The sequence below is a fragment of the Chroicocephalus ridibundus genome, chromosome 2 (genome assembly GCF_963924245.1).
Source record: "Chroicocephalus ridibundus chromosome 2, bChrRid1.1, whole genome shotgun sequence".
Classification (NCBI taxonomy): domain Eukaryota; kingdom Metazoa; phylum Chordata; class Aves; order Charadriiformes; family Laridae; genus Chroicocephalus; species Chroicocephalus ridibundus.
The window spans coordinates 112661308-112688425 of NC_086285.1; the positions used below are offsets into that span (position 1 = coordinate 112661308).

Sequence of the window (27118 nt, forward strand, 5' to 3'; positions counted from 1 at the left end):
AAAAAATGACCCTCAAATGCATAAAGTGGGTGGTGCAAGAATCTAGGTATAAACCACTTTGGAAATAGAACTTTTACTGCAGATAGGTCAGGTAGGGTGATGTTTAATGTTGTCTTCTATCGGCAACACAACTTAGTCTTGAAGATGCGTATTTTCTGAAACACTAATGGTTTACTTTATTTATTCGTACCTTGCAAGTTTGGCTGCCTGTGATTAAGCTGAGTGTTTCCTAGAGGATTTATAAGGCGTTTTCTAAGTCTTCATCAAACATTTTCTATTGGGTTTTGGCTATAGATATCCAATAAATCATAGAGGAACTATGACCAAGTGTATCTGGCACAGGATTCTGCAGTGTGTACTGAAAATTATTTCCAAAAACTTCTGAAGGAAGAGGAAGAGGGCAGTCTGCACAAAGCAAAGCATTCATTTGAAAGTATGTCTCTACTACTGAGCCAAACTGAGGGGTTTGTGTTGTTATCGCCCTTCCTATATAATTTTTTTTTGAAAGAGTAATTAGATTAATAGGTTTTTATTTTCTCAAGATTTGAAGTATCATCCATATTTTGTCTTTGGACTAGGTAACATGGTGGTAAGCATTGTGATGTTATTATTGATATAAAATTGCTATCTGGACACGACAAACATTATTTTTTTTTTTTATATCCAAAAAGTAAAAGGAAGTATCAGTAATAACAGTCATTGGGTTTTGTGATTAAAGAGTACTCAAAGACGCTATAATTTAAGTATGTTTTTTGCTGTAATGTTGACTTTCTTAAGGGGCAATCACAAGTTATGTGGAACTGACTTGTAGAAATATCCTTGGTCAGGATATTTTTACTGATTTTATACTGAAAACCTTTAAGCAATGTTTAGAAATTCACCAACTATATGTATGTATATTTTGTCTTTTAGGGCATACAGGACGATTATTAAAATCTCTGTGTTTCACCAGTCTATCATTTCTGCTGCTGCACATCATCTTTCAGATTACAATAAACAGTCTTGAAGCTGGAAAAACTATTGAACCTGGTTTTAACTGTGAGTAAAACCTTTTAGTTTTTATTAACATTTTAACTGTCCAAATGCTTCAGTGGTTTGAAAGGTGAAACATTGATGAGAAGGCACTTAGCTGCAGCTTGCTTCTGTTTCCTTAAGTTTGTTGCCTTAAGAGTTACTGTTAGTAGGGCAAGAAGACCTAGGTGGGTTTAAGAAATGAGACAAGTATATTAACTAGTTGTTCCCACCAGAGAGGCATTTTTGGGGGGGGGCTTAGCACTGGCTATTGTATGTCTTCATCTTTTAGGCTTTCTCAAAATTCCCTCAGAACCTGAGGTGGCTACACGTTTGTGTTATTAGATCATAATTCAATGTATTAAGAATAAAATGAGATACAGTAATGAAAACCCCTCTACCCATGTATTATGACTGTGTCTGATGGAGCTCTCTTCAGTTGTTCGTTTAATTTAACTTTAAATCTTGTCCCTGAGGTTTATGTTTCTAAACAGTATTTGTCTCTTCTTTATTTATATGTAAACACTACTTGAAAATATATTGCATGACATTTTGTATCTTCCTCTCTCAGGAAATGTTCTTCAATAATTCAAAAGCAAACATTCTTTATTGTGCAGAAGTTAATTAAAATATCTGTCCAGTGATTTGGATATGTAACCTCCAGGTAGAAACTATTTGTACTTGTCTTACAATGCTTACGTTTAACATTTAAATCTGTCAACTTACCTTTGATAAATTTCCATTTAATTTATCACAGAGTATGCTGCTGCCACTTGAGTAAACAGTTGTACTACAATTCAACACAAGAAACCTTATGTGAAGTAAAGCATTTGACTTAAAGTAACAAAATCCTCAGGAAACTTGGAGCGAGCATTACCATTTCACCTTTAACTCAAACCATTTCTTAAAGTAAAAGGCATAATTGTGTTTATAAATTGCCAGTTTTAACTGGAATGTCTGGGGCTTTGTCAGTTCAAATCAGACCTTCAGAGTCTAAAAATATGTTTTATTTTTTTCAAAAATGTATATTACTGATTGAGTGAACTGAATTAGTTGTTTTCCTATATCTGTTTAACATTCTTATTCTTATGACATATACATGATTTTTACTTAGATTAGAGTAATTGTATCAGTTAGACACTGTATTGGTAGAGAGTTCCTAACTGTCCAAGACAGGGATGAAACCACTGTCTTTTTCTTCCTCCCGCGGTGGGAATTGGGATCTACAGTGGGAACTGATAAAAAGAATTACTTCATCCTGAAGAGTCCACTCCTGAAGAAACAGATAGACTATACCATTTCTGCCTGTTTATTAGCAGTGGCTGAATGCAATAGCTTCTATCCTAGCTGCCATTAATAATGATTTCTTTACCTGGGGCCTCACAGGACAATGGGTATGGTTGTAGGAGTACATTAGCTGTGCCTCGGATTGCTCTCTGACACCAAGGCCAGTTGACATGAGATGACCCACATCCTTGCCATTAAGCTCTCTTTGCTTCCTGGGCTCAGAGGGTGGGTTGAAGTTGCCTGTTGGGAATGGTATTTATCCCACAGGAACTGCCAAACTGTGCCTGGCTTGTTCGGGAGAGAAGTTGTCTGACCAAAGTTGTTCTGAGATTGTTTTAACTGTCTAGCAACATGAAAAATTCATCTGTTGAATTTTAGTGCCTGAATACGTAAGCGGAGTAAACTGGCACCATTTAGATTACTGGTATGGCTAGAGTTGGTGAGCTTCAGGTGAAGGTAGTGAAGAGGGGAATGTGATACTGGCATTATGGATGCTGGGCCCACAGGGTGCTGAAGGAGAAGTTAAAGGAGGTATAAAGACCGTTGTGAATGAAGGGGAGAGAAAAGGCCAAGACCTTTCCTAGATCAGGCAATAAGATCAATTGTTGTCATGAAATGGCACCAGAGTATACGTGGTACTGTGTAGGTGAGGAGAAGACTGCTTTCCAGCGCCAAAAAGTACTTTGGTAGTACTTCTGCTTGTAATTACTTGGTGACACAGCCCCACTGTATTTCCTGTTGCCCAGCTATATGAATAATGCTTTGCAAAATTGACTACAGCAGTGTGCTAAGCCATAGTTGGAGAAACAACAGCACTGTGCCCATAGCGTCTGCATTATGATCTCTGCATTTTAGAGTTAGCTGTTAGTGTTTATTCAACTCTTTTCACTCAGTAAGAAGTACAGAAGGGTAGACTGGAAGACTGGAGTTTTCTGTTTCCCTATCCAGACCCGGATCAACTATTAATAAGACATTTTTTTACAACTGTTTGTCTTAAGCCCTGTGTGCTCCACTGGAAATATTCTGCAGTCTTTTCTGATAGTTATCATTAGGAAGTTTTTCTCCCGTTAGTCAAAATATTCTGTCTTCGTCCTTCAGCCTGATGTGGAAATAGAAAAAACCTTTCTCTTAGTCTTTATGGTTACCGGTTATGTATTTGAAGGCTGCAGTCGTGTCTGTCATATGTACTCTTTTCTCTCATTTTCTTCTCTTTATACAACTTCAGTCCCTCCACACTTTCTCTATGGGTTGTTTCCTGGGAAGGAGAGCATTTTATCCTTGTTGAAGATAAGACCTTGTTGCTCTACTTCTGTTTTCTCCAAGTGGTCCAGATATTTCTTGAAGTTCAGTGCCCAAAGCTAGGCAGTGTTTCAGCTGAGAATTTACTAGCACATACAATTGGTATAACAATTACCCAGGTGTCTACAAGTGACGCTCCCTGTTTATGTATTACTGGGTAGTACTTTTTGTAATGGTAGCATTGTCTCACACTTTATTTTTGATTCACTGTAACCCACAAATCCTTTTCTGCAGAACAGACTATGATTTCTGATCCCATATTTATGTAGGTGAACATTCATACATTATAATGGAAATGTAAGTTTCCCCATTTTTTAATGTAGTTTCTTTTTTCGTCAAGACTGTTCTGAATTGTATCTCCCAATTTGCTTGTGGCCCCTCTTATGGGGGCTGTCTGCAAGTACCACCTTTAAAGGCTTTTGGATATACTAAAATGTTTTATTTTTCCTTTAAATTTAATCTCTGTTTTGATTTTGCTGGAGTGGTAATATCTCCCTGAATTTAAATAAATTAAAACATATATTGCCCTCATTTAAATGAAGTAAGTAGTGTAAATGTGCACGTTTGGTACACTACTTTCTAGGCTGAATAAAAAGACCATACAAGGAGGAAGGGAAAAAAGAGTAATAGCAGAAAGGAGAAAAAAGCTTCCAATTATTTTAGTTCATGTTTAGTTGCTTATTGTTTCCGTGATAAAGTATGTGAAATTTTCATGTGGTAGAGTGATTGTTCCCTGTGTTGCTTTCATCCTACAGGGAAATTAAAGCTGCTTCTGCAATTCCCTAATTTTTACCTTAAAAAATGAAAGAATAAATGTTTCTAATTAATTCTGTATTTTTTTTGGAATTTGTTGCCTTTGTGTAGTTAATAATCTAACTCCTGTCCGTTTCAGAAATGAGTGAGGGGGATATACCTTTGTCTTCAGGATCTGTAGGTTAGTTTGTCTGAGTATGTTCAAATGCCAACTACTGAATCAAAAGATCATTTTCTGGTTTTAGTTTTTCTTTTCACACTGCTGTATTAAAGCCTCTGAAAATATTTTCATTTTGGTAATAGAAACACTTGAAAAATGTTTAAATTATAGGCGTGATACAAACTATCACCTCTTAAACCTTATACAGTTATAGTTTCATTTTGGAAATGAAGAACAACCATCCCTTTATCTTTTCCATCCAGACGCGGTTTAATTTGGGCCTTCTGCAAGAGCGAAGCATACACATAGCATTTCAGGCTCATTTTAAAACATTCTGCTCTTATCCTGGGCTTAATTTATTCAACATCAGCTGATAGATAGTCTTTCGGATAAGTAGGTCTTGGAACATTTACCTTCTTCAGCTTGTTATTCTTTTCTAACCCTTCCTCTTTTAGAGCTCATGTACCTTCTCTTTCAGGATGACTACAAAATGCTACAGCATTCTGTAAGCTATACAGGAGACGTGTATTGGTGGGTTGATAGAGGTGTTTAAAAATGTTTAGCTAACAGAGGGTCCTTGTTCCTTCAGAGCCTTGTGAGTATTGCCTAGCACTAATAAAATGACGTTGTTGTTAGAACTCCTTCTTTAGCTTAATGAAAGATTTCTGGTTAGCCACAGCTGCATTGTATGGAACTAACATTGAATTATCCCTCAGATAGCTTCTTTTTAAAATCATAGTTCGTATAGGGAAGGAAAAGAATAAATACAGAAAGAAATACAGAAAGGGTGAGCTGAGCTAATCTTTTTAAGCCATCAAGAGCTAGGCAATCAGTCTTGTTTCACTGATGATGTCTCCGTATAAAACAGAATCTGATTTTGAGATGTAGTAGTATTCATGCAGTAATACAATTTCATTATTAAATTTGTACTTCTTATGGAATAAAATTCTGATTATTAGATTAGGTAATGTCTTTTGAGTATAGAATCTGTGAGACAGGCAATTGAAAATTAGATTACAAGGTAATATTGAGTCTCATTCTTCAGTGTGCATGCTATAGTTCTTTCCTAGGACTAATTTTAAACATCCTTAAGAATGGCATTTCCACCAGCAGGAATGTTTTCCATGATGTTCGCTTAAACTTTATTTCCAATAAATTAGTGCAATTATTGCTCATCATACTACTCCTCTGTAAGTGTATCCTCTTCTTGTGTTTAGTAAGCCTGTAAAAATACTCCAGTTTCTTTTTCTCTTAGTAGTGGTGTACATCCGTGGTTTTGGTGTGCTGACTCTACCATCTCTTGGTCTTGAATTCTGCAAATGGATCTACTGAAACGCTTATTTTTTTCAGAACAGTATTTTAGTCCGTGAGAAATGCAACTAAGAATGGTTCAACTATTCACTAATTAAGTTTGTATTCAATGTTTGTTGGAACACCAAAAGCAGCATTTCAGGTATTTTCTTATACATCAAATAATAGAACTGATGGAGCTGAAATGGATACCTTGAACTCTTTCTGAAGACTTTCTGTGAATCACTGCGTTTGTTTACTGTGTATAGTTTGAGTGCTTTATTTACAAAGTGGTTCTGTGTAGGAAAAGGGAGAATAGGCTTAAAGCACCAAGTTGCCTAGATAGCTTCTCTGTTAGATCATGGGAACTAAATTCAGATACTTCTCTGTCCCCAGTATGCCGAGTGAATGTCAAACAAATGCATGCCACCATTGTGGAATCATAATAACTTTCTGCTTTAGATAAATTTTGAAATGATTTCTTGGCTGACAGACCATCCTGTGTTTGCATTACTACAAGTGTGTCCCTGAGGTTTTGGGTTATATTAGGAAGCAGCAATACCCAGTACAAATAAATTAGATTTCACCATTTATTGAAAGCTCAGACTTGGGACTCCAGCTGACCTTTCATAGGAATGAATAAGTACCTGGTGAGATTTCATGTCTTTTATACCCTCCTGGGTGTGCTTTTAAAGTTGTGCTGGTTTTGAAAAGTACTGCATCTGTAAAGGCCATCGTATTTGATGTGAATATGAGCCAACAGTGTGTCCAGGTGGCGAAAAAGCCCAATAGCATCGTGGCTTATATCAGAAATAGTGTGGCCAGCAGGACTAGGGGAGTGATCGCCCCCCCCCATACTCGGCACTGGTGAGGCCTCACCTTGAATACTATGTCCAGCTTTGGGCCTGTCACTACAAGAAAGATATTGAGGTGCAGGACCGTGTCTGGAGAAGGGCAATGAAGCTGGTGAAGGGTCTGGAGCACAAGTCTTATGAGGAGTGGCTGAGGGAACTTGGGGTTGTTTAGCCTGGAGAAAAGGAGGCTGAGGGGAGACCTTATCGCTCTCTACAACTACCTGAAAAGAGGTTGTAGTGAGGTGGGGGTCGGTCTGTTTTCCCAAGTAACAAGCGATAGGGCAAGAGGAAGTAGCTTCAAGTTGTGCCAGAGGAGGTTTAGATTGATATTAGGAAAAATTTCTTCTCTGAAAGGGTTGTCAAGCATTGGAACAGGCTGCCCAGGGAAGTGGTTGAGTCACCATCCCTGGAGGTATTTAAAAGACGTGTAGATGGGGTGCTGAGGGACATGGTTTAGTGGTGGACTTGGCAGTGTTAGGCTGATGGTTGGACTTGATGATCTTAAATGTCTTTTCCAACCTAAGCGATTCTGTGATTCTGTGATTTCTAGTTGGATTTATTAATGCATTGGAAATAAAGATGCTGTTTTTACTTATAAAGGGGCAAAAGATTAAGAGACTTCATACAGAGTTTCATATTTCTATTTCAAAGGTGGATGGCAGGTGCATGCAGGTCTTTTAAATACTATGACTGACTGGCCCAGCTCCTGCCTGGAGTTTGAGCGTGTCTCATGGACTTTTGTCATCATTTCATGAGGGGCTGCCGTGAAAACAAATATTTTGAAAATTTGAAATACTGTCATGAAACAAATATTGTGATAATTTCTTGACCGTGAATTGTCTTGATAATTCTGACAATTTTAATTGCAAACACATTACTTCATATGAAATTAAATTAATCCAAGTGGCACTAAGAAAACTCGTAAGTTTACGTAACAAGGTAACATTTTTGAGCGGAAGTCATGGCAAAGTAATGTTTCCTTTTAATACTGAAAAAGTCACTGTGTCCTCTGGAAAGATTTTGCTTACCAAAATCAAAGGTAACAGTTACCCACGTTCTACAGTGCCCAAGCAAACCAGTGTTAGATCCCAGGCACATCAGCTCATTCTTCCCTAATGAACGCATCCATTTCTCATCACCAGGCAGATGCTCAAGGCACTTTCCAGACAATTGTTTTAGTGACAGAGTTGTGAGATCTTCAGTCACCTCCATGTATGTGTAAATACTGTTCCTTTTTTGTTTAACGAATTCTTCATTTCAACATTCAAGGGTCTACCTCAAACCTGAGCCCTTCTTTTGCCCTCATACCTGCATTTTCTCACATTTCTTTTTTCTGAGATATGTCGAGACTGAAGTGTTTAGTCCCATCAGCAATTGCCTTGGGCTATTGTAGTTGAAACTAAAATAGATGTCATTTGTTAGCTTATCTCAGTTTGAAAATGTATGTTTGAAAGCAAACCTTTATTCCACTAAGAGTGGGTATTATCTTGCTGGACGTCTGCATTTTAATTATACTTTTCTGTGTCATCTCAAAGATTATAATCTTGGCCAAAGTTTGAGTAAAAAAAAAAAAAAAAAGCTTTTAAATGTCAGTATATGGATTTCATCCTTCTTATCCCAAGCAGTAAGACTGTCTCTTTGTGGTACTTCCATCTGCCCAGTGCCATGAGGATTAAAAAAACCCCTGCCTTGATTTAGCTTGTAAACTCCTCCGAGAAGGGACTTTTCCCGTTCATTGGTTTGTACTGTATGACCTGCAGTAGGAGTTGTCTGTACGGCTCAGGGCTTAATGGAAATACCACAACTTAAAGAATAATGAGAATAGGATTTCTTCAGAGCTTCCCTCTTATCAGTGACTAACCCTGCAGAATAATGAGCTTAAAAGCAATGAGGAACCATTTATCCAAATCTCCACCGAGAGGGAAAATTCTTCAGAGATTAGCACAGGTAGTGTACACATGGATTGCAGTAGAGCATTTGTAGCTGAAGTTCCTGTCGTACTACTTCACATGGCAGGTACCTCTGAAAACCTACCAAATGACAGAAAAATAGGAGACATGAAGTAAAGGGAAAAAAAAAAAGTTAATGTAGTTCCTGTCATTCTCTGATTTCATAGTGTGCAGCTTCTTGCATAGGTGATATGCAGTGTCTGAGTCATTAAATATGTAAAAAGGAATTTTTCCTGTGGAGTCAAGGAGAATTTGTGACTAAAAAGGATGCTTAGCTATAAAAAGTGCTGTAAGAGCAGGTTGTGGTGCACAAATATGGTCGTTATACAAGGTCCTAAAAAGGCGTGTAGTTGTACAGTATTACCAATGACCATTTCTGACTGTCACTTCAGTGTTTCCAAGAGTCAAAAATGTATAGCACAAGGAACACATCCTGTGATAAACTAGTCAAAGGTGCGCGTGTGCTTTTTTTTGCCTCACCAGAAACTTGCAACAATAGTTTATTCTGCATGTGAAAGTTAATTTTCCTTTAATTCAGAACATATTGAATGTCAACATTTCATCAGCGCTTTTAGTGCAACTTTATGCAGCCAGGAAATTTATGACTGGGGAAACAGAAGCTTCTGTAATTGCTTCTTAGGCACGTATGATAAGTCCTGCTTAATTTCCTGCTGGGTGTTACTGCCTAGCAGTTCGGAAAGTTGGTGTTCATTGTACTTATGGAGTCTTTATTTCTGGACTCACGCGCTGCCATGTGAAAATTGAGCAGTATGCTAAATACTCACTTTCAGCCTTGATGTCTAAAACCTTCTCTGTAATGTATATAATTATGCTGTAACGATGTTAGCATACTCATTTGTGTTCCTCCATTTAAGAGAGCCTGACATAGGAGGTGATCCTTCTCACTGCCGCTCACAATTTGTGGTTTTGACAGATTTGCATTGGAGAGAAGAGGTGGGAAACCGCTGGGTGACCCATGGTGTGTACTGCTTGTTTCCGAAGCTGGTGGACTTCCAAAGGTATTCTTATGTTGTACCTGAGGGAACACCCAGCAGGCCTGTTGGTGCTGTGATGCAGACTTGGGCAGTCTGCTGACTGCGGGGTAGTAGAAAAGAAGGATGCCCCTCACTATTACCTTGTTTTGGGGGCTGCTGGTAGGAGGGATCAAGTAGCTGTTGTCTGTCTCCCTCTGCCCTCCTAAGGGTAGGAGGTGAAGTAGCAAATGTAAGGAAGAAATCAAGGCCAGCTGTGAAGGAGAAGGCACTTGATAAAACTTGAGAGAGGAGAGCAGAATGTATGTGTGAAGGAAATAAAAGCAGAAGAGAGTAACTGTTCTGTTGATACATACTCTTGGTTAATGCTCTTGGTAAATTAAGAAGCAAACGTGGAAAGAGTAGCCTTCTGTATTTTTTTTAGGTAGCCACTCCCTTGCTTGTCCCCTAGTTATATGCTTAACCTTTCCATGAAAATCTCTCAGACAGTGTGCATTGCAACTACTTTTATGTCCCAAGTTATTAGAAAGCCTGTTTTCCATATTTTGAAATGTTTTTGAAGACCAGCAAAGTCAGAAACAGGCTGCTCACACAGAGAGTTGCAGTGGGAAAAGTTGTCTACAGGGTTAGACCTTCACACTGACACCAGCCCTACTGCTGCGGTGGTTGTCTTGGCTCATCGGCAGTGTTTTGCCGTAGGAGTATGGGGTGTGTAAGGACCAACACCACAGTGCTTTAGCAACCAGCGTCTCTGAGCTGGTGTAGAGCACCATGTTGAAATGTCCCCTTGTTGATCATTCAAATCACTGTAACGTAAATATTTTACTGGGGAGCCTTACTGTAGAGTTACTGTTCAGGAATAGGAAACCATATATTTGTGTGCTGGACACTGTTTAGACAAATGCTTTCCACTGAGAATAAATATTTCACTTTATTTCTGAGGATTTGTCTCTTCTGTTTGGCTGTTTACATCTTTATGTATTGCTCCTCATCACGGAATCGTTTTGAGTATTTCTAGAAAACCTGATTTGTTAGCGTGATACTGTGAGCCTTTGCATTTCCCTGTGCCCACATTGCAAGTTTGAGGGGCCTTTGGTCCCTGAGTCTGAGCCTTTTGTGTCTCTTGCTTTGTGTCAGCAGCTTGACCTGGGTCTCAGCTGGGAAGCAAAAAGCGAATTTGAGTTGAGATTGATGACAGCTGCTCACCACAGCCACTCTGCCCTGGCCAGACCACCAGCTGGGCGTCTCAGCTGCCAGCTGAGATGGGGGAGGCAGCTACAAGGGGTGGTCCCTGGTGGTGCAGCACCCCCAGTGGGTGGGCTCCCCTGGGCAGCTTGGGTTGGAGGCTCCTCAGGAGAAAAGCCAGGTTTTGACTGAAGGTTAACCTTGAGTTGCAAGGATGGGTTTTACTGAGCTGTTCTGCAGAATCCATGACATAAAACAAATCACCCCATGAAATAAAGCAAAAGGCATCGCTTGCATAAATATGGCTTGGAGCCATCTGGGAAAAAACATTTTCTTCACAGACTTGGGCTTGAAATGCTTTTGTGGCCTCTCCTGCGTCAGTGTAGTAGAACATAATCTTAAACTTGGGTCAAATACAATGTGGACTTGCACACTTCAAATTTTCTTCCAAATGGAAAATCTGTCTTAAAATTCCCTTCAATTTCTGCCAGATATACGAGTCTGAATCAACAACCACACAGGATGCCTTACACCTTTTGCATAAACAATGTACAGCACATCTGTCATGCTTATTTTTAACACAGAGCAAAATAAATACGAAAAAATTCCTTAGCGCTCACAAAAGAAGAAAAAATACCCTTCACATCTTTGGAAGGAAGAGAACTCATTAGATGAGTTTAGAAGTATAGACTTGACTTCCAGAGTCTGAAACATCCCTGTTTTGCTTAATTACTCTAGCATGTTCCTGATATCTAGATCTGGAGCATTGCACCATTTCCATCCATGTATACTATGTTTACTGCTGCATTTTATCATACCACGTTCCTTTAGGGCTTTGTTGATAGGAATCAATAATCTAAATTCCAGAAAGGTTATAGTCATCATTGAGACCAGAACCAGAAAGATTTTCAACAGCATCAGTGTGAAAGTTGTAGTAAATGAGAAATGTTTCATGACAAAACTGTAATCCTATTTTTATGTGTCTAGAAATAAGGAGAATGGAACATACTGTCTTTCAAAGTCCAGTGACCAGAGAATGAACTTGATTTCCAGATATCATCAGTGATGCCAAATGCCTATTTTAAAAATGAAAACAATTTTAACACTATTTTCACACTAAAATAGTGCGAAACACTAAAAAGCATTTATGATGTATGACAGCTGATGGCTGATAAGAACTTTTCTCAAGCTTTTTGGGGTGTATTATCCTCAATTCATTACCATGCTCTGTAGAAGAGAGAAGGGTCGTTCTCGATAAAAAACAGAACTTCAGTCCTTTCCTGAAGGGAATTGGGAGTAATATAATTCAGAGTACATTACTTAATAAAAGATCCCAGTAGAACCACTAGTATTTTTCTGTTATGTATACAGTCATACATTTCAAAAGAATACAGCCAGCCCCCAATCCAAAGGACACAGTGAGAAGAACTGATAACTTTTAATGCATTTTAGGTTCATGCATCACCTTACTGACAAAGTCATTACGGCCAAGAAATGTCATATAGCAAATTCTTTTTCAGGGTCCTTTTGTCACACAATTTTAGAACATTGCAATGGAAAAGGATGATTTTTAACCCATCCTTTAGAGCCAGCAGAGTTTGACCTGGTCATGGATTGTGACCCTGCAGTTTGTTGGCGATGCCACAGATGGCTACATAGCAGGTTCCAGGAAATTCCTGATTTTTCTAGACCCCACAGGTTTGTCTGTGAATAATGTAATGTTTCATGAAAGAACTCATGTTCTTACCTCAACCATAGAAATGTCAAAGGACTCAAATTACACCCAGAACAGGCTCCATCGTTGAGTCTAGCAACTTACCATCATTCTTAGAAATAAGGTATTTAGTTTAGGTGCTGAGCTGGATTTTAATGGTCCTAAAAACCTTACATCCACCTGGAGGGTGTGGTGGTCTAGTGCTAATCAAACACAGCTGTGATATAAAACTTGTGGAATTACAAGATACACTGCTGAAAGTCTTATTTAATAAGTCTGGACATTTTTTCCCCCCTGTGTTTTAACAGAAAGGAGATAAAAAATGGTTATTTAGTGGCTAATTTTTTCTGTATATGTTCAGATGGGAGGTAGTGACTCCCAGACTGCAACTGATATCCCAGACAAACATTGCAAGAGTAGAAAATAATTGAAACTGATGTTGTGGTGGCAACAGTTCCAACTTTGTAACACTTCTGGTTTCCCAGTTCCCATTATTTCATAGTTAACCTTTACCTTATTCTTGTCTATCTGATGTTTTATGTTTGCCTCAGTGTCAAGTACAAGACTAGCAGAAACACTAACGATCAGTGCTGTGTGAAGGGGGCGAGTGATGCCTTTTAAACTGCTATCAGATTGTGCTTAATTTATTTCTGTTTATATAAACGCTCATGCACATTTTCATCTTCAGGGGCCTCATTCATTAGAGCGGGAGCTTTCTGTGATTATTAAGTTTTAGTACTGCACAGCAACCTGCGCAATTTCAGGAATCAGGCTGATTGAATTACCCGGTTAAACAACCTCGCTAAGCAAGGGGGAGAGCCATTTCAGCACTGTTTTTTCAATAATAAAGTTGAATTTCATGAAATTGTCCAAAGTTTCAAAAACTGTAAGTACTAGTGAGGAAGAAGGGCGCTCTGTAGCGGGCAGTGGTGCAGAAGCTCAATTTGTTTGACTCCAAGTACAGGTGCTTCCAAAAATATGCAGAGGAGGTATAAAACAGGTAAGATTACAGGGGAGGCAATACTTTGAGATCTAACAGAAAAAAAAAAAGTCAGTTATTTTATTAACCAAAGCGGATATAATTCTGGTATTGCTATCTGCAGTGCATATATTTGTCACACAGTAAATCACTGTTATCTGCAGAACGGAGATATTGAACAGCAATGATTTGTTGAACTTGTACTTCTTGGTCAGATGTTCAGAAGTCGTGAAATGTGCAGGAGAAGGGGATGAATGAAAGCAGGGGGGCAAGTCAGCAGACATACAGGCGTATTGTCCATCAGTCTGACAAGCTCAGAGTCCATGATCACCGTGCTTTGCTTTTCTACAGTCCTCGAGGCTACTATTCGTGCAGCTCTTGCCTCAAGAAGATTTCGGGGAGGGAATGGACACTTTCCAGTCCCACCTCTAAGTGTCACTAAGAATTTTATGCGGTTTGTAAATGAAAACTTCTGGGGATTGGTGGAGATCAGATTTGTCTTGCTGGCGTGTGTGCCATGGTTCTGCCCAGTGTAGTAGTTCTACAGCCACGCAGGGCTGGCCCTATCTTCTACTACTATACTCTCATCATATCATATTTTCATGAGGACTTTTAACCAAAATAAATTTCAGCTCATGAAATTGCATTGCCTTAAGAGTGAAATATCACCTGTTCGTTGCCATCCCGTTCTCTCAACAGCCTTTCCACAAGTTAGATTACACAACACCAATGATACATGAATTTTAAAATTATTTTTATGACTTCTCATGTCCTCACTGAAACATTGTCAAAATTCTCTCATATATGATAAAAAAGAAAATCCTGAGCAAGGAAGTTCACAGAATACACATCCACATAAAACAAAGCTGGAATGCTGATACAGTTCCACAAACATCTGGAAAAAATCAAAAATGGGTTTCCACATCTATCCTGTGTCATTCTGGATAACAATAAGAAAATGATATCACATTTCCTCTTCAGAGCTCAGAGCTCACAGTTGTTCCTGTTGCCTTTTTTTTTTTTTTTTTTTTTTTAGCTATAGCAAGAGTGAAAGGTTCTATTGAATTGGCGGGTGATGTGTTTAAATCAAAAGGTAGAAATTAATGTTTGTGTTTTGCTACGTAATTTTCTTGGAGAAGAGCAAATATTTTACTTTTTAGGTAGTGGCAGCTCTTGATTTCAAAGACCTCTCAAAAGTTGGTTCAAGTATTGGTTTTATTATTTTGGAAATGTTGAGTGTCAACAACATCATGAAATTCAGTTATTTTATTACCTTTTACAAGACTTAGATTTGTTGTACAGTAATACAGTTATTGTAGACACTGTGAAGTGTTTACAATTTATTGAGATATTAATTTATGTAAAAGGTATTTAATTTTAAATGGACAGCTCATTAGGAGTGATCGACACGACCTGAAAGTCATAAAAGCAATCCTGCATATGTCATTGCTGGTGCTACAGCTAAGCAATTGCACCGTTTCCTAAAAGCAGTAGATTTCTTTTTTGCTCTCTAAAGCTTTGATGTTCTCTTTTACATGAGCAGGTAGAAGGTGCATTCTTAGGTTTTTTCATGGAGGCAGAATGCAAAGCTTAGCTGGGTATTTGCCCGTGTTGTGTAAGGAGTGTTTAGCAAAAGCAGTCGCAGAACCTTGCTTTCTGTTCTGTATTCATAGAATCATAGGGTTGGAAGGGACCTCTGGAGATCATCTAGTCCAACCCCCCTGCCAGAGCAGGGTCACGTAGAGCAGGTTACACAGGAACGCGTCCAGGCGGGCTTTGAATGTCTCTAGAAACAGAGACTCCACCACGTCTCTGGGCAGCCTGTTCCAGTGCTCTGCCACCCTCAAAGGAAAGAAGTTCCTCCTCATGTTTAGGTGGAACTTCCTATGCTCAAGTTTGTGCCCATTACCTCTAGTCCTGTTGTCGGGCACCACTGAAAAGAGCCTGGCCCCATCCTCCTGACACCCACCCTTTAAGTATTTATAAGTGTTAAGGTCCCCTCTCAGCTGTCTTTTTTCCAGACTGAAGAGACGCAAATCCCTCAGCCTTTCTTCATAAGAGAGGTGTTCCAGTCCCCTAATCATCTCCGTAGCCCTTTGCTGCACCCTCTCCAGCAGTTCCCTGTCCTTCTTGAACCGGGGAGCCCAGAACTGGACACAGTACTCCAGGTGTGGCCTCACCAAGGCAGAGTAGAGGGGGAGGATGACCTCCCTTGACCTGCTGGCCACAATCTTCTTGATGCAGCCCAGGATGCCATTGGCCTTCTTGGCCACGAGGGCACATTGCAGGCTCATGGTCATCCTGTTGTCCACCAGGACTCCCAGGTCTCTTTCCACTGAGCTGCTCTCCAGCAGGTCAGCCCCCAACCTGTACTGGTGCATGGGGTTATACCTCCCCAGGTGCAGCACCCTACACTTGCCCTTGTTGAATTTCATAAGGTTCCTCTTTGCCCAGATCTCCAACCTGTCCAGGTCTCTCTGTATGGTGGCACAGCCTTCCAGTGTGTCAGCCACCCTCCCCAGCTTTGTGTCATCAGCAAACGTGCTGAGGGTGCACTCTATCCCCTCATCCAGGTCATTGATGAATATATTGAAGAGGACTGGACCCAGTACTGACCCCTGGGGAACACCATTCGTCACTGACCTCCAACCAGACTCTGTGCCCCTAATCACGACCCTCTGAGCTCTTGTCTTTCAACCAGTTATTTATCCACCTTACTGTCCATTCATCAAGCCCACTCTTCCTAAGCTTCCCTATGAGGATGCTGTGGGAGAACGTATCGAATGCCTTGTGTAAGTCAAGGTAGACCACATCTACTGCCCTCTCCTCATCTATCCATCCAGTCATGCCATCATAGAAGGCTATCAGATTAGTCAGACATGATTTCCCCTTGGTAAATCCATGTTGAGTACTTCTGATAGCTTTCTTTTCCTCCACATGCCTTGAGATGACGCCCAGAACGAGCCGTTCCATCATTTTCCAGGGATGGAGGTGAGGCTGACCGGCCTGTAGTTCCCCGGCTCCTCCTTCTTGCCTTTTTTGAAGACTGGAGTGACATTGGCTTTCCTCCAGTCCTCAGGCACCTCGCCTGTTCTCCAGGACCTTTCAAAGATGATGGAGAGTGGCCCAGCAATGACTTCCACCAGCTCTCTCAGCACTCTCGGGTGCATCCCATCGGTGCCCACGGACTTGTGAATATCTAGATGATCTAATTGATCCCTCACTCGACCTTCCTCAACCCCAGGGAAGTTGTCTTCTTTGCCCGTTACTTCCCCCAATGCCTGGGACTTGAAGGCTGGGCCGAGCAGTAAAGACCAAAGCAAAGAAGGCATTCAGTAACTCCGCCTTCTCCGCATCCTCTGTCACCATGGCTGATGTCTCATTCAACAGTGGGCCCACGACTTCTCTGGTCTTCCTTTTGCCTCCAGTATACTTGTAGAAGCCCTTCCTGTTGAGCTTGACATCCCTAGCCAGGTTTAAAAGGTATGATATTCAAAAAGTTATGATATACAACTCTGAGAATGAATAAAGGTTAAGTATCAGACTAACATGACATTATGCTAGGTCTCCTAAGCTTTGTTAATAGGGTTTTGATATTTTAGATAGGAGAAAAACCCACCAGATTATGGAAAATGGGAAAAATATTTCTCACTTGCTCTGCTTCCCTTTCCCCACTGCCTTCTACATGTCACACAGTGACTCCATTCATCTCTGAAACCTTTACTGTCATGTTCTCTTCTCCGAGTTAGGACCATATATAGAGAGAGACGGTAGGGTTTTTTTTTTATTTATTTGTGTTACTGTTTGTGGTACAACCAGTACCTTGGAGTTCTACCTTTTTTTTTTTTCATATATTTAATTCTGAGGTAGTATCCTCTATATTTGAGTCAGTACTCACAAAGTTTGGCTTCTATAATTTTCTATTAATTTTAATAAAACCCATCCCCCTAGCATATGGCATGCAGAAGACACTGCAAAGGAAGCTGTTACAAAGCCCAAAAAGCTTTATGAGCTGAAAAATTTTAGTTTGGAGAGGGGAATATAGACCTTTGCAATTTTCAAATGCTGATGCTAAACCCATTCAGATGTAAGTCAAACACATCAGGAGCACTATGCTCTTTAGATACTTTATCCTAACATGTTTTTCTTCATTATTCCTCCCTCAGTTGGAGGTTGTATATGAAAACTGTTAAAATGAAATAAATAACGTATTCCTATGAAGATGATTAGTATATTTTGGAACTCAGAAATGGTAGAAAAGTTGGGTAATATTTCAGCATAACTAACAATGTGAGTGTCTTTTTTGTTTTGAAATTCCTAGTCCAGGATGTGGATAGTTATGTCATAATCTCCCTGGATATTTCCTAGTGTTTGGCTGGGCTTTGAATGATGATCTCCGTTACTGGAAATCTTGTGCATCTTTATGTAGGGTAGCGTCAAATAATAGAGGCTTTGAAATGAACAGTGTTCACATATGTTTTCATACATTCACATACGTTTCATATGTTTTTATACATTCACGTTCATTTCATCTGGACATTAGTTTTAATTGGTGTTACAGTATCTCACTTGATGCTTCTGTTTTAAACTTCATTAAATTTGTTGCATGCTAAAAATACCTTATGTTAGAAGCATTTGTGTGGCTCCATCTGTACCCTGTGCTATTTTGGGAGACCTCTGTGACTGGTCTGTCTCTGCTGTTGCTCTGTCTTGGGAATTGGATGTCGCTTTCCTGTTTCAACATTGGCATTCAGTCAAGATATACCCATTTGTAGTTGCTGTTCTTGGAGTTTACGACAATTCAACTTCCTTGCTATCAAGTCTTTATTGGTATCTCCAGGAACTGTCCTCAATCACTGCATCCTCTGTGGAAAGGCAAAGATGAGGATGAAATAACCTCATCAAATAAATTTTTGAAGCCGTTATTAGAAGGTTTCTTTGAACAGAGTGACAACTAAGATTGTGTTCAATATATATCAAAAAGCAAAGGTCTGAGATCCTGTTATACAAATGTCAGAAAAAAAGACCAGGTATGATCCCTGGTCTTGTGTCATTACCCCGGCTCGTTAAGTTAGGGGGGAGTTTGTCAGCAAATATCATCATGGCCATGCAGATACCTCCAGTTGATGGAAGAACACATACAATTCAGGATTGGTGCACTTTGACTATGGAGAGTTAGTACTCCTTTGGGCACAAGAGACTGACCAGTTGCTGGGAAACAAAGATTTTCAAGTTTCCCTGCATGGACAGCTCTTTCGTATTGTGGTCGACCAGCCACCTAGCCTTGAGCATACCTTGCCTGACAGTCCTTGGGAGGAGACTTTTCTGCATGTGTGTATTTATTTCTTACTGTTACAGAATTAATGAGCCAGTGATCCACTTTCTAATCTGTTTGTTTACCCTGATGCTTCGTTTGGTACTGCAGGAGCAGGTTTCATAGAGCTATCTCAAGGGTCTTCCCGCAGACCTCCCCTTCAGTTTATCATGTTCTGGTTTTCTCTTTTGCTCAGTGTTTTTTCCTAGTAGAAATTATTCATCTATTCACTATTTCCTCACTGCAAAGAACTAGTAGGATTTTTCCCTACAAAAGGCTTACTGTGATACATAAAAAAAATCAAGCAGTAAGGTACTGATAACGTAAACATTTAATGTGCGGAATAATCATTATAGAATTTCACCTGAAATATATATCTGTCTGCAGAGGTGGTCAGCTAGGGATCTAGCATGCTGCTTGGCAGAGATGCTGATCGTTCCTAAATAGGAGCTTCATCTTTCTAGTTGCACAGGGCATCCAGTGAGACCCTCCTGTTGAAGAGCATCAGTGGGGAGCTCCTGCTGGCTCTCCTTTCTGTCTCCGTCCTTCAGGGCTCACCTGCTGGTAGGTGCCAGCATGCCAGGAACCACAAATGGCCCAGTGAGATGCAGCTCCCTGTGCATCAGACACGCTAATGGTTTCTCCAGGGTCAGTTTCCAGTCCCTCAGTCAGGTGACTGATTGGCCTTTTTTAACTTACTTACCTTATTTAATTTTTATGAGATACAAATCTTGATACCTCATTCGTGTTTGTTCACTGTAGGGCAGTGTAGTGACAAGTGTAATGGGATGTACAGAGTACAGCAGAGTCCAATTGCTCAGCAGCCTGATTCCACAGGAACCAGGCTTAGGGTTTCCTTTTGTAGCTGTAAAATCAGTTCCTTTTGAGTAAATTGTACCGTTATTACTTCGTGTCATCTAATGTAATTTTCTTAATTGGCTAATTGCTTTATCCATGTGCCAAGCATAAGTCAACCTCCATGGACGTGTCATTCATTAGCTGCATCTACGTTCACTTCCCCCAACGTGTCTTTACATGCTATATTTGGATTCCTTCTGTGGTGCATTTCCTCTTGCGGTACCACATATATCCTGTGTAGACCCTCCCTAGTCCTTTGGCTACAGATACCTGGCTTGTTACGATAATTGGACACCTTATTTTTCAGGCGTGCTGTGCTCTCCTTTTGCTTACATTTCTAAGTGTGCTTCCTGGTTCCTGCTTCCTGAGATCAGCAGGAGGTCTCCCAACATTAACATTTCTTGCAGAAGTGCAAATGCCAGTGCTAACCAGTTTGTCACGTAAGCATTTGACCTGAGTATTTGTGTGGCCCTTCTCTATTGACACTGAAAGAATCTCTTGAAAGTAAAATATAAAAAAAATTGAGCCTCATAATCCTGATATCACTACTTGGCAAATCCCCTTTGTCAGGCATGTACTCCAACAGCTCTCTCCAAAAGCTCTCAGGACGTTTCCAACAGCTGGGAGCTCTGGTCTGTTTTAGGCATTCACAGAAGCTCCTTGTCAGGGTTTGAGGCATTTGGAAACCGCAGTGAAACAACTTCTCTTCTTCAGTGACTTCCAGTACTAATGGCGCAAATAGGATGGAGAGAGGGAGAGATGTGATATATGCTAAATCAGGAAGTTGCTATTTGTTAATTTTCTTACTTTATGGGGGATTTGCATGCAAGCAGAGGAGATCTTCCAGGACACAGCCATCATCCACAGCCATTCTGTTAGGCCAGTTTCAAAAAGGAAAGAACACGGGACAGTCTTCAAGAAATGTATGGATTTGTTGGGCCTGATACAAGAGGAGATGAACAGTGTTTCTGACACTTGAGAGCTACCTAAAGAGAAACTTCCAGCCGTCTGAGGAAAGATGAGAACCTGCAGAAGCACGTTACTGAACATCGTGATTCAGTATCGCGCCTTAGCTCAACACAGTCTGGAGCCTCCTTTTCTCTCAGCCATTCCTAATATACTGGATCCTGACAGTTCCCTCAGTTTTTGTGTCCTGTCTGGATTGCAGATTTTTCAAGGCAAGCACTTGTCTGCGCTCTTCTGTGTTTTTACAGCCCCCAGGCCAGCTGGGTCCCGCTATTGCTTGGCCCTTCATGCTGATGCCAGCAAATCCACCAGAAAAGATATTTTCCTTGAATTTAGAAAGTGAGTTTAGGGAATTGAGTTCCCGGTGTAGGAATGCATAAAATGCAACGTATCTTAAGACAAGTAATTTAGATCCCTGATGAGTTTGTGCATAAATCAAAGTGCAGAATTTATTGCTTGGTTTCCCTTTGACATGTGTGTTGGAAGCATACTAAGATGACTCTTTATTTTCCTTTTTGTGCTTTTAATGCTTCACTGTTTCTTGTGCAATTCAGTATTTGTGTCCGTTTGCCTTCTGACAAGTTTTAGTGTATACTTTTCAACGTACAATGTTATAGAAAGTTACATTCACCTCTGAAAGCTAAGAGCTAATTCTACCCACAGCACCCACATCACTCCATGAAAACTGCTGCAGAACAGCTGCACAAGAGATAAAGCCCTGAATTATTTAATAAGTTGCAAAAAAAATCTCCGGTGTAAGTCCTCCTCCGTTTCACTGCCAACAGGGGTGTTTAGCATCTTTCAGGGTCCGTAGTTCATGTATGAAAACCTGTCAGCCAAAAGCAGCTCGTTTATGCTGGTTTTTTTAATCTCTCTTCAGATAAGTATGGAGTATAAGGTATTATTTTTGATGTGGTGTGCATGTTTATTTATTCGCTGTGGTGTAGAAAAGAGGCTTTTAGTTATTTCTGTTACGAGGTTTGATGCCTTCGGCTGAATCGCTTGAGCTGGCTTGTTCCATTTGTTCTTATTTTGCGGTTCGCACCCTCGCCCTTGAACTTTTCGCGAACGTGGGCCAGCTGTTGCACCTGTACAAGTCCCGCTGGGCGCTCTGCTCTCAGGACTGGTGCCACGGTGCAGGGAAGCCGTATTCAGCGGGGCCACATTAGCATTAGGAGTCAAGATACGATTTGTCCCACTGGTTTTGGCATGACTCGCGGTCAGTAGGTAATTAGAACCTCATGCCAAACCTTCATTATTCACGTTCTAAAATGGAGCAGTAATTTTTTTTTTTTTTTATATGAATTAACTATAATTGCTTACTGGGATTGACAGATGTATTACTAATTCAACAATTACTTCGTTATGAGGCACTAATAGGAAAAAATGTACTTGAAGTCTAAAATCTCTCTCGTGAATTAATCCTTAATTCTCTACATAATTTTGACTTGAGCAGGTATTTACTTAAAGCTAGAAATTGCCTTCAAATCACAAGTAACGTGTAACTAATGCCATATGAGAAAATAAGTCAGATTAGTAACGAATAACCTGCAGGGCTGTGTCGTCTTTTCTTGTACATAGGTAGTTTTGAAGGGGGTTTTTCGTTTGTTTTTTACTTTTTCTTCTTTGTCTTATACTTTCTTTCTTTTTCAGAGCCCTCTTCCCCCATAAGCAGGTTCAATTAGGCGTCATTTTGTCCTTCTGTCCCATGCAGATATGGTGATGATGTCAAAAGTGTAAAAACTCCAGGGAATCCACCCTAGAAACTAGAATTTTTAAAGCTGGATTAAATATTACTGAGACCCCCAGTGAAGTCTTGTTACTTTACATCCGTGGACTTTCAGAAAGAAATGTACCAAAGTGTTGATATGAAATATAAATATGGATTAGTGAGACAGAAAGAAAAAAAATATTATTTCCCCTACTAAACTTCCTTTCTAGAATGGTAGTTATAAGAGGTGATGTGCAGGTTTTGGACTGTGAGTTAATTTTTTTTCCTCATACAAATTACTTTTAAAGAAGTCACTCCAGATAAAAGATGATTAAATTAAGTTTAGATTAATTTAGATCTAAATTAAGTTTAAATTTAGTGCAGTGTTTGGCATTTACATCTCTCTCCAGTATAAATCAATGTTTGTATGTATGACTTGTTCTTCGTTAGAAATTGATCCCTTTTGTACTTTTCAGACACTTTTTCTATTGAATATGTTTTTCTCTCCTCCACCTCTTTGCTTCTGTTTGAGCCTGTAGCGGGTACAGTGTCCCCCACTGCTGCGAATAGCTCACATTTGCAACCACATAAAATATACTCAATGCATTCCAGCTGGCAAAGATGAGAAATTTTGACAGACTTTATGCCTTGCAGAAAGTGTTGCCAAGGTGCCCAGATTCCTATATTCAGAATAAGTAGTTTTCCAAAATTGGTACAGAGAAAAGTTTGGGATGAGAGAAATGGTTTTAGAAATTGGGCCAACATACTTCATACAAAGTTGGCTTCAACTCTTATTTTGAGCACAACAAGGATGTTTCCAATATGTTTTTTAATACACCCGTGAAGGTGCTTTATAAACTGCTTATTCTCTAAGGTCATGGATTTCACCTGTGTTCCATCACCTGATCCTGTTGTGGGACCTTCCAGTTCTTCTGATGTGCTTGGACTGGGAGAACTCGCCAACTGGCGCTAGCTGTGAGGCGTTGCTGTTGTTGGTCGTGTCTCTTCGAAAGGAAGCAAACAATACAGTGTGCTGTTTGTCCCTTTTCTAGTAGGCCTGATGTAATATCACTTCTAAAGGCAACGAAGCAGCACGTGAGTAAATAAAATACCTGATTTAAAAATGCATTTGAGAGTCACACATCTAAATTGCCCGTGATTTCTGTAACATGAAAATCCCTGCTGAGTAGGAAATTATTAGCGCTCATCATCCTCTTCAGTATTTACTCAGAAGGTATGACTCTGTTAATACCCTAATGAAGCACTTAAGTAAAACACATTCCAGTGAGGACAAAATAAGCACACTTTAAGTAAGTGTGAGAATACTCTTGTCATCTAGTGACTTATGAGAATGGCGAAAGTTTCAGTGCTTTTATGATTTCTTTGGCTTAGATTTAGCCAAACAAACTAAATGGGGAGAAACTATTCCTAATACTCCTAATTAAGCACGTAACCGTAGAAAAGCAAACTATTTGTAAACTGTTTGAAGCGTGCAAGACAAAAAGCACGGAGTACTTTTGAAAATGGAAATGATTAGGCAACTCAGTGATTTCTTTAATTTGTTGATAGTGCTCATGCTATTTGTGGCATGCTAATGAAAACTAATTAAGAGTGATCTGCTAGTACACTGGATGCAATCCTGCGGTCTATTATAGACAAAACTGAACATGATCATGTAGTGTTGGACATCTGTGAAATCTTTCTGGGCACTTCTAGTGGCTCAACCATGTCTATTTCATGGATCATGAGCAAAGCACAGATCAGTAATGCTTACCTGTGGCTCTTTTCCCCTTCCAGGGGCAGTGAAATCCAACAGATGTTCCAGGTGTGCAGGGGAACAAGTTGCAGGAGGCAAAGCCCATGATGCTGGTCTCTTCTGGCTTTGCAGAGGACGCCGAAATTTGTGTTGTCATGAGTCAGGAGGGAGAAGTGGGGGCGAGTGGGAAGTCTCTCTGCTGTTGGTGCATCAGACTCCAGCTGCCGGAACTCCTCCTTGGAACCCCCTTGTCCGTGTGGGCACCTCACCCAGGGAGCGGCAGCAGTGGCAGCAGTGTTTGAGACTGTCTCAAAGTGAAGGATTGCGCTGGGTCTGTGACTGGCCCCTCACCACCTTCTCTTTTTCCCCAGTTCTTGTGCCTGTTCCATTTTCCCCGGGCAGCTTAATAGCTGCACAGTCGACTGTCTCTTAACTAAGAGGAATGGGAGCTGGAAGGTAGGAGAGCTTTGCCCATTCACTTCTCACAGACTAGAGCTTTGGGAAAATCTGAGTGAAATCACAGAACTGTAAGCTCTGCAAAGACAAAGAAAATGAAAACAAAATAAACCCTTTGTTCAGCACATACGTGCGTATACTTGTCAGCTGAACTAGGTAAGGCATCTTTATATTTGCTAGAGAGGAAAAATAACATCTGTTGGAAGTGTATTCCTCTCCCCGATTGTTTGAGTCTGCAATGGCCACTTCACACTACTGTCCAGAGGAGCGCGTCCTTCTGCATCTGGATTTCTCTTCTAAAGAGATCTCAGGGAGTGAGTCACCTTTCATGCCCCAAATGTCTCGCTGACTGGTGCAGTTACTGCTGCCTCTCTTAATGGCATGCAAACAGAAGGAGAGTTTGAAAATGCTGTTTTCTGCTTCTGTGGAGGGTGGTGTGTTAAGGTTGTACACATCTCAAGCCAGTTTGCTAAAGTTTATTCTGGATATCATCCTTCACACATCACTTCAGGTCTGTCTGTCTAGTGTCATTTTAGCCACTGAAATAATCTGGGGGTTTTGGCTGAAAAATTTGAATATAGGCCAGTCCTCAGGCCTAGCAACAATTAGTTGCTGTCTTCGTCGTACTGTGCGAGAGTTTATGTAATCTGTGAGGAAAATAATGTGAATGAAATCGTTCTTTATTATCTTTAGAAAAAGCTATGTAAAAAAAAAAAAGCAATTTCCTAGAAAAGGCATGCATTAAAATGTTAGTGGAGTCAAAGATACCACCACTAGAATGCTCGATTTCTGTCATCTTAATGTTCCTCCTGTTTATGTGCAAGATTTCCTGGTTTCCTATCCTTAATTCTCTCATCCATAATTTCTTGTATATGGATGTGCTACTGAAGACATACTTGTTCTTTATCTCCCCCTTCCTATATATCTATGCTGCAGAATTCGGGGAGAAACACTTGCCCACCTCTCCTTCTTCTGATGGGACAAAAAGAGAAAATGAGACAATGAAAAAGCAAATTCCTTGTGCTGGCACACTGCACACATTCATCACTGCAGGAAACTAGGTCGACATTATTATTCATAACAGTATATTATGTTACAATAAAACTAAGCAGAGGGTAGCTCTAGAAATTGGAAGGATGCCCGTCAATTACACTCTGAAGTGAAAACCTTGCCTCTAAGATACTATTTAGCAGGCAGAGCCGTGTTGGTTGGGGTGGGAGAGGAGAGAATTTCTCTGCCAACAGAAATGGAGAAAAATCTCATTTTCTTCAAGTTTATGAAAAAAATAAACTTACTACAAGTTTTCTTTAAGTTCCTTTGCTTTTACTTTGAAAAATAAAGCAAAGCCAGTCTTCCATATTTGAAAAAGGACCCATTTAGTTATTATTTGGCCTCCTTTCTGAAGGTTTAGAGCAGAACTTCAGGGCTCTTAAGCTCAGTGACTCTCTGACTTGAGGTTGACATCCCCCTTGGCAATGGCAGGACATGTTGCCTTCCTTTGAGGCTGCTCCTCACAGTCCTGATACCCTTTTCTGCTTTAAAAAAAGAATAAGAGATCAGTTATATCTGTGGACCGTCTGATTCTTTCCCACTTCAGTCCTGCCGTGTGATTCTGTGCCGGTAACCTACAAAGTTCTGCTTTGCACAACGTGCAAAGTCCTTTCACTCATCCTTTCATGCAGTGGTCTGCTGTCATGGGGAAGGGGGAGAAAGTCTGTTTAAAAAAAAAAAAGTAAAAGACGCCAGAATTAATTCAAATCTCCAGTATCCTTGGAAACTGGCGTTAAAAACCACCAACCAACTATTACAGCAAACAAATAGATAAATAATAGATTAAACAAAAACAACAACAGAAAGCTTTCCATTAACTAGCTCTCTCAGGTTTCATCTGAAACACATTCCCCAAAGATTTTCTAGTGCTGTGGGTTTTGCTGTTTTGCTGCCTTGTTCAGGAAACAAATTTGAAATGAAATGAGCTTAAAATCAAAGTGGTTTTATGCATGTGTGTGTTGCAGGGGAAGATTTCCTGTAAGTGTTTTTGGTATACTATATCTAAGCAGGTAAAAGAAGTCATTATTCTTTTAAAAGCTATGGAACCTGACATCCTTGTGAAAAAGCTGCTTTTTTTAAAAAAGTGAAGCAATTCAGACAATTTAAATGGGCGTTATTACCTGTGTATCATTTTAAACAAATCTGGCATGGAAGAACAAATGTAGGAGGAACTTTCCCAAATTTTCCTTTTCCAAGTTATTATTTCTTCCACACATCTTTTAACTTGCTGTTTAGTTAGCGAGTCATCTTCACATCTAAAATGGTGTGCGTGATTCTCATATAAAAGTACATAAACTTCTCATTGAAAACAAGCGGTGTCCCATTTAATGTTTTAAGTCCTGAAACTTTTTTTTCCTCTGCTCCCATTCTTCCCAAAGGAATTAGCCACAGAACACTGCACCTCAGTATTTTATTACTGGGATAGAAATAATAGCTGTTGTTTATGTTACTGAAAAATAGATATTATTATTTTTTTACGAATCATTATTGCTATTTGTTTCCATTTCAGACAAACTATCAAAGACCATTAACT

At 39.9% G+C, this 27118-nt stretch overlaps 1 protein-coding gene across 2 annotated transcripts in view; it reads left to right on the forward strand.

Moving 5' to 3' along the window:
- The window catches only part of PIEZO2 (piezo type mechanosensitive ion channel component 2), a 320283-nt gene that overhangs the window by 116053 nt on the left and 177112 nt on the right, over positions 1 to 27118 (forward strand). For both annotated transcript variants that reach the window (XM_063326530.1, XM_063326531.1), the window contains exon 3: positions 913 to 1038. In XM_063326530.1, the coding sequence (XP_063182600.1) occupies positions 913 to 1038 (126 nt within the window). The remainder of the gene's footprint in view (positions 1 to 912; positions 1039 to 27118) is intronic.